Raw genomic sequence first — 19,173 nt, 5'->3', positions numbered from 1 at the left:
CATGATATAAGGTCAATATACAAAAAAATCCATTTTATTTCTGTATATTACTCATGAGCAATTACAAACTAAAATATTTTAAAAATACTATTTACTATGAAATACTTAGATATGAAGCTAACAAATCATGTGTAGGACCTGCATGTAGAAAAGAGAAAATGCTGATGAAAGCAGTCAAAGACGATCTAAAGAAACTAGAGGATAAACTGTGTTCACAGACTGAAAAAGACTCAGTATAGTCCAGACTTAGTGGTCCCACAACTGGTGTGTAAATTTAACTCAATTCCAATCAAAACAGCATGATTTTTTGTGGATAAGAATAAGCTGATTCTAAAAATTGTATGGCAAGGCAGAGGAATGAAAATAGTCAAACCAAAATAATTTTGAAAAAAAAAATACCCTTGGAGAAGTCAAACCACTTGACCTTAAAATCTGTGATAAAGCCACAGAATTAAGATAGTGTGGCATGGGCTGCTGGATAGATACATAGATCAGCGGGACAAAACAGGGAATCCAGAAACAGAGCACACAAACATGGCCAAGTGATTTCCACAAAGGTATAAAAACAGGTCAGTGGATAGAAGATGGCGTTTTCCACAAATGCTGTTGGAACAACTGGAATCCATATGCAAAAAGTGAACCTCAACGTAAACCTTCCATCTTTTATATAAATTAATTTAAAAGGTGTCATAGATCTAAAAGTAAAAGGTAACTCTATACAACTTTTAGAAGGAAACACAGGAGAAAAATCTTTGTCAATGAACTCTTAGATATGATACCAAAAAAAAAAAAAAAAGGTTGAAAGATAAAACTTCATCCAAATTAAGCACTTTTTTTCTGTGAAAGACATTGTTAAAAGAATGAAAAGACAAGCTAAGTTGCTTATAAGATTTAGCATAGTTATCACATGACCCCACAATTCCATTTGTAAGTATTTACTTTAGAAAAAATTGTGTTCACACAAAAACCTGTACTTGAGTATTTGTAGTAGCCTTATTCATAACTGCTAGGAAATGCACCAAACTAAATGTTCTTCAACAGATGAATAGACGGATAGTGGTCCATCCCTGCAATGTAATGATATTAAGCAATAAAAGAGACCAACTATAGATACATCCTGTGACTTAGATGAATCTCAAAGCATCATTCATGCTGAGTGAAAGAAGCCAGTCTCACTATGGTTCTATTTATGTGACATTCTCAAAAAGACAAAACTACAGTGATGAGGACAGATCAGTGATTACCAGGGGTTACAAGTGGCTTAGCACAAGAAAAGAGGGACAAGGCAAGCATTTTCTTGGGAGAAGGGACTATTTTTGTTTGGTTTGGTTTTTGCCTTGCCTGTGGCTCACAGAAGTTCCCAGGCCTGGGATGGAGCCTGCATCATAGCAGTAACCAGAGCCACATCAGTGACAACGCCAGATCCTTCACCTGCTGAGCCACAGGGAACTTATGAGATGGGACTGTTTTAATTCCTGACTACAATAGTCATTGCATGAATTTGTGTAAGTTTTAAAACTCTCTTGAGAGACCCTGACCCTCTGAAAAGTCAATTTTATTCTATATTAATTCAATAAGATAAATTAAAAACATTAAAAAAAAAGAAAAACAACAAGATAAATTGGCACAGAGGCACAGTTTCCAGGGTTGGGGCTCAGGATGTATCTAGGTTGGGTAGTGGTTGTCCTGGGCTCATGAGAGTGTTATCAGTGAGAGCTGTCTCAATGGTAGATTATCAGAAGCCCGTGATGCCAAACTGTTTTGAAAGGTGTTTGGGACTGTGCTTAGAGTGAGATCACAGGTGTTGAGCCCCATCATTTTCTTCGTCATGGCCCCAAACACAGATCACGTGGGTGGGTGGAGCCTCAGGGGAGACCCTCAGGGACCATGCTCCTCGCCCTCCCACAGGCTGACGCTACTGATCCCACCTGTCCACACAGGTGGCATTAAAAAAAGACCCAAACAATCCAAGCAGATGTCACTCGTTCAAAACACCCAGCACTTGAACTCGATTAGTTTGCAAAAGAAAAACTTGACTAAAAATTTGTATTTTAATTTTACTACTGCACAAATTGTTTTAAGCATGTACAAGAATTCCAAAATACAAAGTTGTCAACACTTCTCCCCCTACTTCAGAAGGCCTTTTCCTGTGATGGTTTTTGTTGCTTTTTTTCCTTTGGGAAAGTAATCAAACACTCTTACTTTTGTTTTTCACACTCTGACTAATTTAAACCATTTGTTCACCGGTGAAGATTTATGAAGTTGCCATCTGCCAGTTTACTTTATTTTATTTTTTTAACACATCACTGACGATCACTAAAAATAGCCATGAGGCAGGGGAACAGGAGGTCAAAGTGGCCTCCTAGGAGGTGATGACCCCCTTTTTCCATGAGGAGATGATAAGGGAATGAGGGACCTTTACTTTTTTAAATTTTTAAACTTTTTGCTTTTTAGGGCCACACCCCTGGCATATGGAGGTTCCCAGGCTAGGGGTCAAAATGGAGCTATAGCTTCCGGCCTACACCACAGCCACAGCAACGTGGGATCCGAGCCGTGTCTGTGACTTACACCATAGCTCACGGCAACGCCAGATCCTTAACCTACTGAGCGAGGCCAGGGATCGAACCTGCAACCTCATGGTTCCTAGTTGTATTCGTTTCCGCTACACCACAATGGGAACTCCTAATTTGTTACCATGTCAATAGATTTACTGATGATGATATGATGACCATTGGGTTTCACAGTGAGAAAAACATCCAACAAGACCACTACATACTAATCTCAGTGGATTTCTGGCTTTCTCCCAGACAACGTCTCTCCAGCACTGCTTTACGTATACTTGCTTTGGTATCTGAAAACAAGACTTCAGAGAAAAATGGAGAAAAGTCTTATTTTTTATGGACCCAAATGCTTCGGGTTTGGCCATCTCATTTACCTGCGGATGAGACCGTAAGTAATTATTTTGTGAGTTTTGAACAGAACCCTGACTCTGTATGAGACTTTAACACCAGAGAGTTGGAACACTTTTGGCTGAGGCTGATTTATATGTATTTTGCATAGTATCACAAGACAATGGCTTTCTTTTTTTAAAATTATAGTTGATTTACAATGTTGTGCCTATTTCTGCTATACAGCAAAGTGAGCCAGTCACACACATACACACACACACACACAGACACACATATACTTTCCCTTTCTTATATTATCTTCCATCATGTTCTAGCCCAAGAGACTGGATAAAGTTCCCTGTGCTGTACAGCAGGACCTCATTGCTTAGCCATTCAAGATGTAATAGTTTGCATCTGCTAACTCCAAAACCACAGTCCCTCCCACTCCCCACCCCTTGGCAACCACAAGTCTGTTCTCTATGTCTGTGAGTCTGTTTCTGTTTTGTAGATAGGTTCATTTGTGCCACATTTTATTTATTTTTAAAATTTAAAAAAATTTTTTTTTCTTTTTAGGGCCATACCCGTGGCATATGGAGGTTCCCAGGCTAAGGGTCGAATCAGAGCTGTAGCCACCAGCCTACACCACAGCCATAGCAATGCCAGATCTGAGCTGTGTCTGCAACCTATACCACAGATCACAGCAATGCCGGATCCTTAAGCCACTGAGCGAGGCCAGGGATCAAACCTGTGTCCTCATGAATCCTAGTCAGATTCGTTTCCACTGAGCCATGACGGGAACTCCAATTTACGCCACATTTTAGATTCCACGTATAAATGGTATCATATGGTATTGTGTTTTTCTGACTCCACTTAGCATGAGAATCTTTAGTTGCATCCATGTTCCTGAAAATGGCATTATTTTATTCCTTTTATGGCTGAGTAATATTCCATTGTATATATGTACCACATCTCCCTAATCCATTCATCCATCGATGGAATTTAGGTTGTTTCCATGTCTTGGCTATTGTAAATAGTGCTGCTATGAACATAGGGGGTGCATGTATCTTTTTGAATTGCAGTTTCAACAACCCAATCGAAAAGTGGGCAGAAGACCTAAATAGACATTTCTCCAAAAAAGACATACAGATGGCCAACAGGCACATGACAAAATGTTCAACATCACTAATTATTAGAGAAATGCAAATCAAAACTACAATGAGGTACCACATCACATCGGTCAGAATGGCCTCATTAATAAGTCTACAAATAATAGGGAGTTCCCTTTGTGGATCAGTGGTTAGCAAAACTCACTAGGATTCATGAGGATATGGGTTCAATGCCTGGCCTGGCTCAGTGGGTTAAGGATCCAGTGTTGCCGTGAGCTGTGGTGTAGATCACAGATGAGGCTCAGATCCTGTGTTGCTGTGTCTGTGGCATAGGCTGGTGGCTACAGCTTGATTTGACCCCTAGCCTAGGAAGCTTCATATGCCAAAGGTGCAGCCCTGAAAAGCAAAAAACAACAACAACAACAACAAAAAAAAAACAAGTCTACAAATAACAAATGCTGGAGAAGGTTTGGAGAAAGCTCCTTCATTGTTTGTGGGAATGTAAACTGGTATAACCACTATGGAAACCAGTATGGCTCCTCAGAAAACTAAATATAGAACTACCATATGATCCAGCAATCCCACTCTTGGACATATATCCAGATAAAACTATAATTCAAAAAGACAACGGCTTTCTATTCATGCATTTAATCTGGTGGAGGGATTTTTTTTTTTCATTTTTTAGGGCTGCACCTGCAGCACATGGAAGTTCCCAGCCAAGGGGTCGAATCAGAGCTACATCTGCTGGACTACAACACAGCCACAGCAACACCAGATCCCTAACCCACTGAGCAGGGCCAGGAGTTGAACCCATGTCCTCATGGATAGTAGTCAGGTTCATTACTTCCAAGCCACAATGGGAACACCTTCTCTTTTTTTTAACATCTCAAAGTTAAAGGTTAACTTCTACACATGATCTCCTGATAGTATCTTCTTTAACTCTTGGGACTACTCAGGGAGACGTGAGGCAGAAATTATGCACCCAACTTACAGATGAAGTGACTTGCCTGAAGCCAGGCTAGATTAACCAAGGCAGAGCTGGAGAACCCCCAAGAGGCTCCTACTTTCTGGCACCACCTCCAGGGTTCATGGAGATTCCATGAATGGCCGATGTACTCAGTCACCAGGATATTCTGGTTCCTGGCCGTGCTGACCCAGGGACTGGCTCCCGTGCTCAGATTCATCTGTGTGTGTCCAGGACTGAATTGGGTACCTGAGGACAGGGCTATGCAACACAAGCTGCTTGAAAAGATGCTGTAGTTTTGTCCATGAGGCCAAAGCGAACTTGTATTTCTAGGATATGCCACCTGGCCTGGCAGCTAAGCTGGGCCAATTTCAATGTCGTTTGGGGCAATTTAATTGTGTCAACCTCTGAGTAGACACAGACTCCCTAAAAATGAGAAAAGCAAAGGGAGAAAAGGAAAACCATACTTGCATGTGTAGCACCTCCACAACATTTTCACTTGGAAAAATACCATTAATACTACTTAGAGATGGCCCCCAAATCATATTCTAAAGTTAAATACTCTCAGGAAAATCTAATTCCTTAATGACATTAGTTAATTACTCCCATAGGTTTTCATGATGAACCAGATACAGAACATTGGGTTGCCAGGCAGGATGTCAGTGAATACATCCTAATCAGTTTCGGGTACACAGAGGTTCTGAATGGCCCCATTAAGCCCTGGTGCCATGCTCCAGGGCCTGCGTCCAAGAAGCAGATGGTTTGGCCAAAGGCCATTTGGGCATAAACTGGAAACCATATTAGTAAAGATCTGTAAGAAAACAATGTCCATCTCTGCCTAATCCTGATTAAACTCTGGAGCAACAAGCCCAGACAGTAAGCTCTGGGGGGCAGGCTCCACACACAGATGGAGACCATTTTTGCCCCTCAGGTTCCTGAGATCAGTGGCCAGAGAGACAGCAGGTAGCAGCTGGAGAGCCTGGCTTCCATGTTCTCCACATGGAATGGTTCCTGCTGGACTCTTCTTGGCTATATCTGACAAGAGCTGAAAGTATACACAGTCTCTGGATTCACCCAGGCAGCTTCAGAGGAAGGGTTCTCCATCAGGGTGTTTCTGTCCCCAGGGGTATGCCTGACAAAGTCTAAGAGGCATTTTTGGTTGTCACCACAGTGGTGATGCTACTGGCATCTCACAGGCAGACACCAGGGATGCTGCTAAACAGCCTGCAATGCACAGGGCAGCTCCCACGATAAAGAACAGTCCAGCCCCAAATGGCAGCGGTAGCACAACTGTGAAACCCTGCTTTCAGTGAAAACTTCAGCAAAAAATAAAAATAAAAAAATAAAAAAATGTGTAACTCCATGCCTTGTGACTATGGATGAATTTGTGGAGGGCTCATGACACAATAAAGTCTAAGGAAGGGTCAGGCCATGTTTTCTACAGCTGCCCTCTCACTGTCCATCATTTCATACATCAGCTACTCTGGGAGGAAAACTGCAGGCAGACAGTGCTGTGATGTGGATTATATTGCCTCTTGTGTTTTCTCACTCCCCTTCCAGATTCTTCCTTTTTTGTTTTTTTTGGCCACCCCTGCAGCACAGGGAAGTTTCTGGCCAGGCACCGAAACCCCACTACAGCAGCAACCAGAGCTGCTGCAGTGACAACGCCAGATCCTTGACCCACGAGGCCACCAGGGCATGCCCATCTTTTTGGCAGTGAGCCCAGGTCCAGAGAGCTCACCTGGACAAGCCAACCCTGGGCCCAGTCTGAGGCTTGTACTTCAGACTCAGGCTGCGGAAATCATATTTCAGCTCAACCTCTTACTGGTTGATGAGCATGGGCACAGATTAACATTGGAACTCAGCCTCTTCATCTTTAAGATGAGGAACATAATAGCACGGACCTCCTAAGGTTTTGATGAGCTCTGTGTAAAGCCCTACCTGGTGCCTGGCCCACAGGAACCTATGAAAGTCAAGTTCAGTGCTGAGTTGCTGTTCCTATATCCGTCATCATTATTGCTCCTATCATCGTTCCTTCCTGGATCAAAAAGGCACTCAGCTGGAAACCAGTCAGAAAAGGAAAAAGTAATTTGATTCATTCTAAAATCTAAGTAACTTAGTGTATTGTATCGGAAACTTTCCCCACTGAGGGAGTTGGACATTTCAGGAAAGAACAAAGGCAAAAACTAAAGGAATCCATCTCTCCTGGTGGACTTTCAAGTTCTCATGGCAAGAAGGGGAAATATTTTTAAAAGGGGGAGTTGTCATTTCTTCCTTCTATCAAGCTGGCTCTAGCTGCATTTGAAGCCTCTTCTACATATGAATTTGAAACTTTTGCAATCTTAAATAGATACTGTGACTCACAGACTTTGAAAAACTTATGGTTACCAAAGGGGACCGGCGTGGGGCGGGCAGGGATGGACTAAGGGTTTGGGATTGGCATATGCACACTGATGTGTATGAAATGATTGACCAATGGGGACCTGTTGTATAGCACAGAGAACTCTACCTAATAGTCTATGATAATCTATGTGAGACAAGAATCTGAATGAGAATGGATGTGTACATGTGTAACTGAATCACTGTGGTTCAGCAGAAATTATCTTAGCCTTACGAATCAAGTAGACATCAATAAAACTTTAAAAAATGAGAAAAAAAAAAAGACACTGGGAATTACATAGGATGGCTACAAGCTGGGGCCTGCCGCATTGTTTGTCTTACGTGAGAGACACTTTGCATCTGGTTTGTCCCCACTGGCAGCTCCCAACCTGCCAGACAGACAGAAGCCAAGAACGCTCCATTCCCTTGCCGCCCTGGTGGCCCCAGAAAGAAGTGGCTTCACACAGAGGCTGGGCCTGTCCCCTTCTTTCCCACTGTCTGCAAGCTGCCTCAAGATCCCTCTCTGTCTTTGCCTCTCTCACCTGCCCCTGTCTGCCAGAGGACCTCACTTCCTGGATGCCTGCCTGATGTGCTGACCTGCTGTGCTGTCTGCATGACTCCAGGGCTCGGGCTCCACTTTCTCTGCTTTTCCCTCCTTGTACCTGTTCCTGCACAGGGTGTGTATGCTTCTCAGGGCAGAGCGGCTTAGGCCTGGTACTGATAGCATGGGTTTGCCATAATCAAGTATCGAAACTGGGGGGTTTCAAACAACAGAAATGTCTTCTCTTGTAGTTTGAGAGCAATTCTTGGTGTTTCTTGGTTTGTAAATGCATCAATCCCATATCTGCCTCCATCACCACACAACATCCTGTGTATCCTCTTTTTTTTTTTTTGGTCTTTTTAGGGCTGCACCCTTGGCATATGGAAGTTCCCAGGCTAAGGGTTGAATCAGAGCTATAGCTGTCGGCCTACACCACAGCCACAGCAACGCAGGATCCAAGCTATGTCTGCAACTTACACCACAGTTCTTGGCAATGCTGGATCCTTAACCCACTGAGTGAGGCCAGGGATCGAACCCACATCCTCATGGATACTAATCAGGTTGAGAACCCACTGAGCCACAGTGGGAACTCCTGGTCATGAGTTTTGATGTTTATACTCAACCCAGTGCAGAGGTCTAGGAACACAGCTTTTCCTCTGGAGGCCTCTTCTTTCCAAAGCACAAAGGCATGCTGCCTGGCTAGGTTCAGGTGTCACTTTGCCCCAGGGGCCCCAATGCCCCCTCCCACAATCATGGCCATGGGTGAGTCCAGCACAGCAGCCCCAGCCCTTCCTCTCTTTTAACTCCCCTGCCAAGGTCTGTTCCCCCTCGTTGCAGCCAGCCTCTATCAACTTCCTCTATTCTCTAGTCTTTCAAATAAGACTGTGCATGGAGAACCTCAAGTATGAAGAGGCTTTAAAGGAATCCAGGGCTTCTTGCCAAAAGGAGGATGGTGTGAATGTCACCCAGTGCCAAAAGCAGTGTCCTCAGATCCCCACTCTGACCAGTGGGACCTCCCAGGCCATCCACCTGCCTATAGGAATCAGTGGGCTCTGCCTATAGGAATCAGCCATCCACCTGCCTATAGGAATCAGTGGGCTCTGCCATTGGCTCCATTCACTCTTTCTCTGTTGGTAGAACATGAGATTTAACTTCCTACCAGAGGGTACCAGTGAAGGGAGAGCAGGGCCTGGTAGAAGGGCACTTGAGCCTGGCAGAGCAAGGGTTCTGTGGTTCCAGCTGGGCCGCCTACCAGCCATGCAGTCACAGCCAAGGCCCCCAGCCTCTCTTCACTTGTGCCATCCAGATCAATGAATGCTCGCCTCAGTTGGCTTGGCTTCCCCAGCTGATCGAATGAAACCCATCTCTACATACTCCAACGGGCACCAAGAGAGAAACAAAGCCATTTACATAGAGGTGAGCACATGCGGAAATCCCTACTTTTGAAGCAGTTCCTTAAACACATTTGGCTTGAAATGCTATGAGAGAAGGCATCCCAGGGCCCTACAGAGGTTGTCGAATTGTTCTTTCACATTGGGGTAGGTGGAATGTGGTCAGAAGGAAGTCAGTAAACAGACCAGAGAGTGAAGATCGTGGAACTTCATAGGCAAAGTGGGGCTTCTTCCACCGCAGAAATTAAAAAAAAGAAAAAAAAGATATGGCATTCTCGTCGTGGTGCAGCAGAAATGAATCCGACCAGGAACCATGAGGTTGCGGGTTTGATCCCTGGCCTCGCTCAGTGGGTTAAGGATCCAGTGTTGCCATGAGATGTGGTGTAGGTCACAGACATGGCTCAGATCCGGCGTGGCTATGGCTGTGGCTATGGCTGTGGCATAGGCTGTGGCGTAGGCTGGCAGCTGTAACTCTGATTAGACCCCTAGCCTGGGAACCTCCATATGCCACAGGTGAGGCTCTAAAAAAAAAAAAAAGATGTGAGAATTATGAACACCACTCAGAATCTGGATGAGACAGAAAAATGGCAAGCCACCCTGTGGAGAAAGTCACATCAGACGCAGTAATGTTTTACATACACGCTATATGACAGAACAGAAATATTGCTCCATAGAGTTCCTCTTACCTCAATCCCTTCTTTGTTTAAGGCATATTCATCAAAATTCAAAATGGCTATCTTAATCGTTCTTGGAGGGGGCAGTACCGTCAGACCAATATTAATAGCATTGCTCCTCTTGGAATCCAGGACGATGATCTCCTGCTTTTTTCCATCTGCAGCAGTTTTCTTGTGATAAAATAAGGAGAATCCAAGATTAATGCATCATCTTTGGTCCTCTGTTAAAAGCAAACTCACTACTTATTTAGAGATGAAAACCAATGGCCCCGGTTCAGCTCAGGGAAGGACTGGCTACCGCTCAGCACAGCAGAGGGAGATCAAGGATTAGCTCTGAGAAGCCGCCAAGAGCCAGTCAGCAATGGAACTTCACGAGTCAGACACATTACAAAATAAAATTGATTTTCCTTCAATTGGGAAAAATGTGATATTTTGCAAGGAAAAAAAAAAAAAAAACACGCAACCCTGTTTTTTTCCATTGAAGCACTGGAAACAAAACTCAGACCTCTCAGAGTTCCCTTCCTGTGGGCTGCGAGGTGTCAGAATGTGCCTTGGTTGGCCCGGGAGCGTGTGATGTGTGCCCAGAGATTGAGAAAGCTGGTCCACATGCCAAGGAGATGGGAGCCAAGGGGCAGCCTGGCATCACTGGCCACTTAGCCCCTTTGCGTCTCAAGGACTCCTCTCACCACACCAATGTCCTCGGCCCCCGACACCTGAGCGCTTCCACCCTTCCTACCACCATGGCTCAGCTATCTGGGTAGGTGAATAGGAAGGGGAACAAAGGGACCCGTGTGGCAAAGAGGAGTAAGGGATAAACCGGCAAAAGGGCTAAGGCAGGGGGCAGGGGGCAGGGATCCTCACAGAGCCCTGGTGTGTGTGGTCCCTCTGCTGGCCTGGTGTCCTCAGGGCAGTGCCTGTGGCTAGCCCAAGGCTAGCTCAGGGCCAGAAGCCAGGAAGGGCGTGTGAGGTGCTGAGCCCATGCTCGCTTCTGCCCAGAGCTGTGGTGACAAGGCCCCCAGCTTGCCCCTTTAGCCCTTGGGAAGTCCAGGGCAGGTTGCAATGGCGACAAATGTAGGGGAGCCAGCTCAGAAAGCTCCCCGTGCCTGCACAGCTTCTCTTGAGGTGACCGGGGGGCAGGGGGGGAGTGACGATTGTGATTCATGTGATAAGCCCAGGGAAACAAGGGTGGGTAAGACCCATTGAGCATGGTGATGGGGTTTGCTCACCCACCAAGCGAGGGGGTCAACCCACCTGGTGGTGCAGGGGGTCAGGGATGGAGGAGCTGCCACCTTGAGTGGAACCCTAAAGAATGTCTAGGACTCCACTGGGGCTAGGAGAGAAGTTACGGAGAAGAGAAGGGCCTTTGTCTAGGTTTGCAGAAACCACAAGGGATAAAGCAAGAGGTTTGGGGGCTACAATGGGGGACCCCATGAACCAGCTGTTCAGACTCCACTGCAGGCAGGCCCTAGCCCAGCAGCTGGCGGCCGCTCAACCTCGGTTTCCTGCACTGAGGCCTCAGCCTCTCCTTCGAGAAAGGGAACAGGGCTGAGCCTGGGAGCCACTGAGCTGCCTGGAGAAGGTGGCCGCTGCGTCACTGGAGGCTGGCAGCTGGCAAGGAGAAACGGGTTGTGGCCCCTTATGTCCTAAGGAGCCCTTCCAAATGCAATTGCTAAAATTCTATTTTAGGGCCTTAACTATGCGTTTGGGAATAAACTACAATTTATTCCTGAAGAAAGTAACTGAAAGCATCCCAGATGCTTGGGGGCCTGGTGGCCAGGAGGAACAATTCCTGTGGGTGTGCCCATCAGATTGGAACAGTGGGCTCCCAGGGACACACAGCATAAATGACCCCCACTCTGCAGAGCCAGCTTGTCTTCTATATATTTCAGCCACCAAGCTTATCAGGAGCCCCTGAACTTTAGCTTAAATCTAATTAAAATATTCATTTGTGTATGGAATGCTAAGAAGGAATGAGAAAAGGTCAGACAAAATGCTGACTGTAGGCAATGCAAAGGGATGTTATGACTTGTGATGCCCACAGAGCACTCCTCCAGGCACTGCAAGGCACCTGCTCGACATTATTCCCTCTTCCCATGTCCCCAACAGGACCTTGATTTTTTTTTTTTTCTTCAGTATGGCAACATCACAGTTAAATCAGTCACCTCCCTGGATCCTTTGCAGCTAAGGCTGGTGGTTCAGGTTTTTGTTTTCCTGATTAAAAAGAGACAGACCCAGGGGGCCAGGTCTTCTGCCTTTCTTCCCTCTTTCTGCCTAGAATGTGGACGTGGGGCTCGGAGGAGCAGCAGTAGGACGTCTCGTGAGCGTAAGGAATGAAGCCACATAAGGATGGCAGCATGGAAGACAGAAGAAGCCTGAGACCTGGCTCTGGGTGGCAACCACCCACAGCCAGCTCCAGTGCAGGAGGCATTTATGGGAAGGCAGGGGTTCCCTGGAAATCATTAGCCCTTGGCCCTCCCATCTCTACAGTCCCCATCATTCTAGGAGCCTGCAGACATGCCTGAGCAGGCCCAGTTTAACTGAAGCCTTTGTGCAAATGAGAAAAAGATGCCCACCTCCGGGAGACATCACCCCATGGCAAACAGCTTGAGAAGCACCACTCAGATTTCAGCTCTCCCCCTTAGCCAGAGTCCATGTGCAGCAAGCAACCCGCACAGCCCCCTAGGTGGTGGCCCTGAGCATGACATGTCCTTGTCCCCATTCTCAGGATACACCAATGGACACACCCACATGCTCCCCTACAAGTTTGGAAGAAGCCAGTGGCTGGGCATCCTGAGATAAGGGGGAAGCTGTCCCCATAGGTGACTCTGCGTGTTTTCAGAGCACTTCCACCCACTGTGCAAAGGAAGCTCTAAGAGTTAAAGTCGTATCTGAAATGGAATTGTTCTATCTCTGAATTGTATGCAAGAGGTATTTTAAATGCTGTGCTTCATAATGAAAACAGACTCCACTGGAGGCTACTGGCCCTTCGAGTGCCCTGGCGACTGTTCTGCCCTAGATGAGGGATGGGTCGGGCGAGGTTGTCCGACTCCCTCCTTCCCTCCCACAGCCACCCAGGGCAGTGTCTGCAGGAACAAACCAATGTTCTCCATGCCCAGAAGCATGTGTCTGTGTCTAGGGATTAGGATTCACCAGTTCTGATCCATTTTCAATCCTCTTTCGGGGTCAAAGCCCCAGATCAGTAAGAAAGACCTTTACCTGGTCCTATAACCGTCACCATTGTCTGTTCCACAAAGCCTATCATGCCCCCTCCTTCATTCCCACATCTCGACCCTAAAACCAACCCCAATGCCAGCCTCCCAGAGCAGCCCACCATGGCCTCCTGTTTCCAGCCTTTATCTCGCCCCAACCCATTCATCCTGCTCTTGCTGAGAGTCTTTCTCAGACACCCATTTCTTTATCATACTTCTTTGATCAGAAAGACATTGTTGGAAATGAGAAAAATAGGAAATTGGTCAGTGATGGAGAGGGGAGATAAAGCAGAGAAGACAGAGTGTTCCTTGTGAAAGAAGTTAGGAAATGCTAAATGACCCTCTAAAGGCATCTGGAAAGGAAGGGCTAAGATGTGATGGGGCAAAGGTAGAACAAGGGTTAGGAAGATGACAGGAGGAGATGCTTTTGGGCCGGAGATCAGAAAGCTGTTTTAAGTTTTATAGGAGATCAGACACATCCCGAAAAACAACACATAAACAAGGAAACACAGCCCCCAAACCTCCTGAAACATCAACAACAGGGCCAATAATGAGACACATCAGAGACACATCATATTCATGGATAGGAAGTCTCAGTGTTGTAAGGGTGCTCATTATCTCTCATCATAAAATTTATATATAAATAATTGGAGTTCCCATTGTGGCTCAGCGTTTGAGAATCTGACATAGCCTCCGTGAGAATTCGGATTAGATCCGGTGTTGCCGCAAGCTGTGGTATAGGTCACAGATGCAGCTCAGATCCCATGTTGCTGTGGCTGTGGCGTAGGCCAGGAGCTGCAGCTCCAATTCAACCCCTAGCCTTGTAACTCCCATATGCCACAGATGCAGCCATAAAAGGAAAAAAATGTTGTATATAAATACCGTATTTTTCAAATGATTCTAATCAAATTCCAACAAGATTATTTTTTGGAATTGAAAAGATATTCTATAATTGGGAAGGATACACAAAAAATAACAGTGACTACTACAAGGAAATAAGATTAGGACATGAAGAACTAGAGGTAGTTCACTATTTGTCTTTCAAATTTCAATAGTTAGTAGAGTAACTAAAATCCAATTATAAAAAATACTGTCTTAAAACTAAGCTAGACCAATATGTATTTCGAGAAAAAAAAGTCATACTTTTGGGCAAGGAGGAGTCAATATTAGAAGTTCAGTAATAAACATATGCTTTTTTTGTAATTTAAAAAGCAAACAAAAAAGTGACAAAGTTGCTGTTATGTTGTATGTATAACTAATGGAACAGAAACTCAGGCTGGAAGGAAATGCATAAGCTGCTTGGTAAAAATAATGTGCATGACAAAAGGAAAAAAGGTTATTCTTACAATGCTCCACATTATGTGACAATTAAAGAGGCTACTATTCCCGCCCCTGCCAAAAAAATTCTAAAGTTACTATGAAAGAATATATGTATGTGTAAAAAATCCATAAGTAAAAATATATGTAATATCTATGCAATAAGGTATAAAAACTTATTATAAAAGTGATATGATTAATGTATAGCACTGGCACTAAACAGCTACAATGAGAAGAGAACAGAATGATAGTAGAGAAAAAGCTCGCATACAACGATCGAGGCCATTTCAACCATCGGCAAGAGCTGTCAGTCATAATCCATCATGAAAATCTAATTCTAACACAGAAACAAAGAAAGTAACCCAATATGGTAGGTTAACATCATGACAGACTAGCATGACTGACATCTTCCTTTTTCAAAAACAAACAAACAAAAAACAGCAGGAAGCAAGAACACAGGCTTGTGTGGGAAAGGCCAAGAGTCATCATGGTTGGACTACACGACACCCCATGAGACCCCTTTGCTGACTGGACTCTCAAGATGGATTAGCAATGAGCTCTTGCTATGTCTAGAACTATGTCTAGTCACTAATGATGGAGCATGATAATGTGAGAAAAAAGAATGTATACATGTATGTATAACTGGGTCACCATGTTGTACAGCAGAAAAAAAAAATTGTATTGGAGAAGTAACAATTTAAAAAATTAAAAAAAAAAAGATGTTATCAGTGACGGTCCATGACAGCAAACTGAGCAGATGCAGAAGAGGCTGAAAAGGAAGCTCCATCTTCCAAGTGTCTCTGCTGGTTGGCAGGGTGTCTTCCCATATTTATTGATTTTTTTGCCTTTCTTCCATATAAATCTCATTTCCTTAAATGGATATTTCCCGAGTGCCTGTTAGGTGCATACTCCCTGAGTGGGGACATATTTCATGGAGACCAACAAAAATGCATACCTGTGGGGGGCAAGGACGCCACTGACACCAACGGTCAGATGTGGGGCAACAGGAAGTGTCAGTTTCTGCATCAACTCTCTGATAAAAAGGTCAAAATCCACCAAACCTCTGCCAGGTCTCAAGAACTCTCAGGAAGGAAAGGATGCTGATGGAGGCTCTTATGGGCTAGGCTCCAGGCACAGGATGCTGGACTAGGGGTTGGCTGGAAGCGAAAAGTGGGAGCAACTGTCTTTGGAGTGACAGAGTTGTGGCAGCAGAAGAGTGGAAGTGAGTTAGGGTCAGGGAAACCAGGGTGGGGATGTCTCTGAACATGCAACTTTCCCAAGTATGTCCAGAAGTGTTCAAGGTAAAAGAGACGCTTGATAACAAGGGTTAGGAAGATGACAGGAGGAGATGCTCTTGGGCCGGAGATCAGAAAGCTGTTTTAAGTTTTATAGGAGACCAGACACATCCCGAAAAACAACACATAAACAAGGAAACACAGCCCCCAAACCTCCTGAAACATCAACAACAGGGCCAATAATGAGACACATCAGAGACACATCATATTCGTGGACAGGAATATTCTTTAAGGGGCAGGGGGCACACTGGGAAGAGAACAGTCTCCTCTTTTTTTTTTTTTTTAAGGGCCACACTTGTGGCATATGAAAGTTCCTAGGCTAGGGTTCAAACAGGAACTGTAGCCATTGGCCTACACCACAGCCATAGCAATGCAGAATCTGAGCTGTGTCTGCAACCTACACCACAGCCCGTGGCAACGCCAGATACTTAACCCACTAAGGCCAGGGACTGAACCCGCATCCTCATGGATACTAGTCAGGTTCATTACCACTGAGCCATTACGGGAACTCTCAGGCTCCTGTTTGCTTCCAAAAAGCCTAGTGAGCTGAACTTGTGAGCAGAACCAGGCGATGACACCCAGCACCTCCTTCAGAGCTACAACTATCAGGGAGCCTCCAACATGCCAATAGTTGCCTTTCCAGAAATACTGTCTCTAGAGAAATGCTTCAGGCTTGGATGGAATGCAGGGCTTTTGTTTGTTTTGACTTGGCCAAGAAGACTGCAGGGAGCTGGGAGACAATACAACAGCCAAAATGGTGGGAGGGAGGGGAAGAGAGAGAAAGTTACCCTCTATGGAAAAGGACACTGTCAAGGAGAGAAGAGACCTCTTAGAGTGCAGGGGCTGGAAAGAGATCACCAAGGCAATTCAGCTCCTTTCTCCCAAGCCCTCCAAGAGGGCTGAGAATCTATTTCAGGAAGCAGAAGTAAGGCCCCTCCAGGAGGAGGCTTCGAACAGGCAGCACCCGAGGCCTCAAGAGTCACAGCATTTCTGAGAAGCATATGGGAGGTACTCAATTTAAGCAATGGATTCCTGGGAGTTCCCACTGTGGCTCAATGGGTTAAGAACCCCACTAGTATCCATGAGAAGGCAGGTTTGATCCCTAGCCTTGATCAGTGGGTTAAGGATTCGGCATTGCCATGAGCTGTGGTGTAGGTCGCAGATGCAGCTCGGACCCTGCATTGCTGTGGCTGTGGTGCAGGCTGGTAGCTGCAGCTCTGATTTGACCCCTAGCCTGGGAACTTCCATATGCTGCAGGTGCGACCCTAAAAAAGGAGAAAAAAAAAAAAAGCAGTCATTGCTAACTGCCAAGACTTTGGGGTAAGGGCTATGACTCTTCCTGCAGCTCTCAATTCTCCTGGTGGTCAGTTTCCTGGATGGGTATCAAGCTTCTAAAATCAACCAGCTCTGAGAGGCAGGGCCCTGCAAATCAGCCACTCCAAGGGGCGGAGAATCACATACAATAGGAATATTTTCTGGAAGAGTGAAACCCGATACTTAGGTCCACTCAGGGGACAGTGGAGTAATACCAATCCTGAGGCAGAGACTGATGACCACACACCTGGCAGGGAGGAGATATCTAAGTCAGATTTGGGGACAGAACAAATGATTGCCTCCAAGAACAAGTGTTTTATAATCTGCAAGTAAAGAGACAAACTTGACTCTGAATGGTTATTGGGGTGAGTGACAACTGCCACGTAAGAATGACCACAACCTGATCTCATTCAGCATCCCAAAGAAAAGACCACCACTCTGACTCATAATCATTCAGTTTTGGAAAAGAGAAGGGTGAGTATTCAAGCAGCAGTTAGGAAAAGGTGGAAGGAAAAATTTCAATGCTAAATAACAGTCATTAAGCCTACAGGCAAATTTTAAATCTTACATTGGAACCTCAGGAAAATCATGTGAGACAAAAGAAAGAAAACCAATAGCATAAAAAAAAAGGGAGTTCTTGTTGTGTCTCATTCCTAACGAATCCATCTAGCAACCCTGAGGTTTGATCTCTAGCCTCACTCAGTGTGTTAAGGATCCGGCATTGCTGTGAGCTGTGGTGTAGGTCGCAGACATGGCTCAGATCTGGTGTTGCTGTGGCTGTGGTGCACGCCAACAACAACAGCTTCTATTAGACCCCTAGCCTGGGAACCCCCATACGCCTTGGGCGCAGCTCTAAAAAGAAAAAAAAAAAAAAAAAAAAAAAAAAAAAAAAAAAGGTAGTCCTGTTAGCACACAAGCACATTCCCCACTGCTGCCCTGGGTCTACTCGACAGCTGCAGGATGTCAGGCACACAGGAGCAGGCCTGGTTTCTCTCTTTTTAAAAAACCCATAGGCAAAAATAGGCTCAGAGAGGTTGACCGACTTGCTCATGGTCACACAGAGGAAGAGTTCAGACCAAAAAATTTAAAATTGCAAGTAGCAAAGCATACAGATCATTAAGAGAACAGAATCTTTTTTTTTTTTTTTTATGGCAAGATTTAAAAATCCCCTGGGGATGAGCACGACAAAGTATTCAGAGCTTGAACGTGAAAGTAGGTAGAATAAAATGGAATCAGGGATCACATGAACAGACCCAGGAGCCTTGCAGGGTAACTGAAAATATCCAGAGCAGCAAGTCATCCCAGTGGGTCAGCAGGGATCTGACACACTCACAGCCTGGTGACCTTGGCAAGTCACGGAACCTCTTTGGGACCTATCTTGAAGGGTTGTTGTGAGGATGAAATGAGATAAAGGATGTAAATCAGACATCAGGCAGAAGTGTCTGCTAGGACTACTAGAAGAGTATTACTGGTATTGATACCTGTAAAGTACTTAGGACAATGCCAAGAAAATAAGGCTTTCCAAGAATCAGTTCTTAGCTCTTTTCATCACCACTAACCCTCTTTTATCATTTTTTTTTTTAATGGCCACACCTAAGACATATGGAAGTTCCTGGGCTAGGGGTTGAATCAGAGCTGCAGCTTGCAGCAAAGCCAGAACCTTAACCCACTAAACGAGGCCAGGGATTGAACCCAGATCCTCATGGATACTGGCTGGGTTCTCAATATGCTGAGCCACAACAGGAATTCCTATCATTTTTAATCTACTGACATTGTATTTTAAAAATATATGATATACCAATGTGTATTTTGCCTAATTTTTCATAACTGACGCTTCTACCACGTTTACTGATCAAAGGCGCCGACGTAAATAGGAATGTCAGATCAAAGCAGTGTCCCCACCCTGAATAGTGACAGTCCCAGGGGACAGTTCAGGGACTTGATACCCAATTTAGCCTGCAGAGTTGCTTCCCAGTACATGGACAACTCGCCCAGGGCTTCCTAAATGACTGAGAAGAGCTCACGGGTGCTCACGAGAGTCTGCGCAGACCCCCAGGCACAAGAAACCCCAAAGTTGGAAGTAGATCTGGAAAGT

At 45.2% G+C, this 19,173-nt stretch overlaps 1 protein-coding gene across 12 annotated transcripts in view; it reads right to left on the bottom strand.

Moving 5' to 3' along the window:
• FHOD3 (formin homology 2 domain containing 3) overlaps positions 1-19,173 on the bottom strand; it is a 549,164-nt gene that overhangs the window by 47,998 nt on the left and 481,993 nt on the right. For all 12 annotated transcript variants that reach the window (XM_021096278.1, XM_021096273.1, XM_021096274.1 and 9 more), the window contains one exon: positions 9,956-10,114. In XM_021096278.1, coding sequence (XP_020951937.1) covers positions 9,956-10,114 — 159 coding nt within the window. The remainder of the gene's footprint in view (positions 1-9,955; positions 10,115-19,173) is intronic.

Source organism: Sus scrofa, chromosome 6 (genome assembly GCF_000003025.6).
Source record: "Sus scrofa isolate TJ Tabasco breed Duroc chromosome 6, Sscrofa11.1, whole genome shotgun sequence".
Classification (NCBI taxonomy): Eukaryota; Metazoa; Chordata; class Mammalia; order Artiodactyla; family Suidae; genus Sus; species Sus scrofa.
This window is presented reverse-complemented; position numbering and strand designations above follow the sequence as displayed.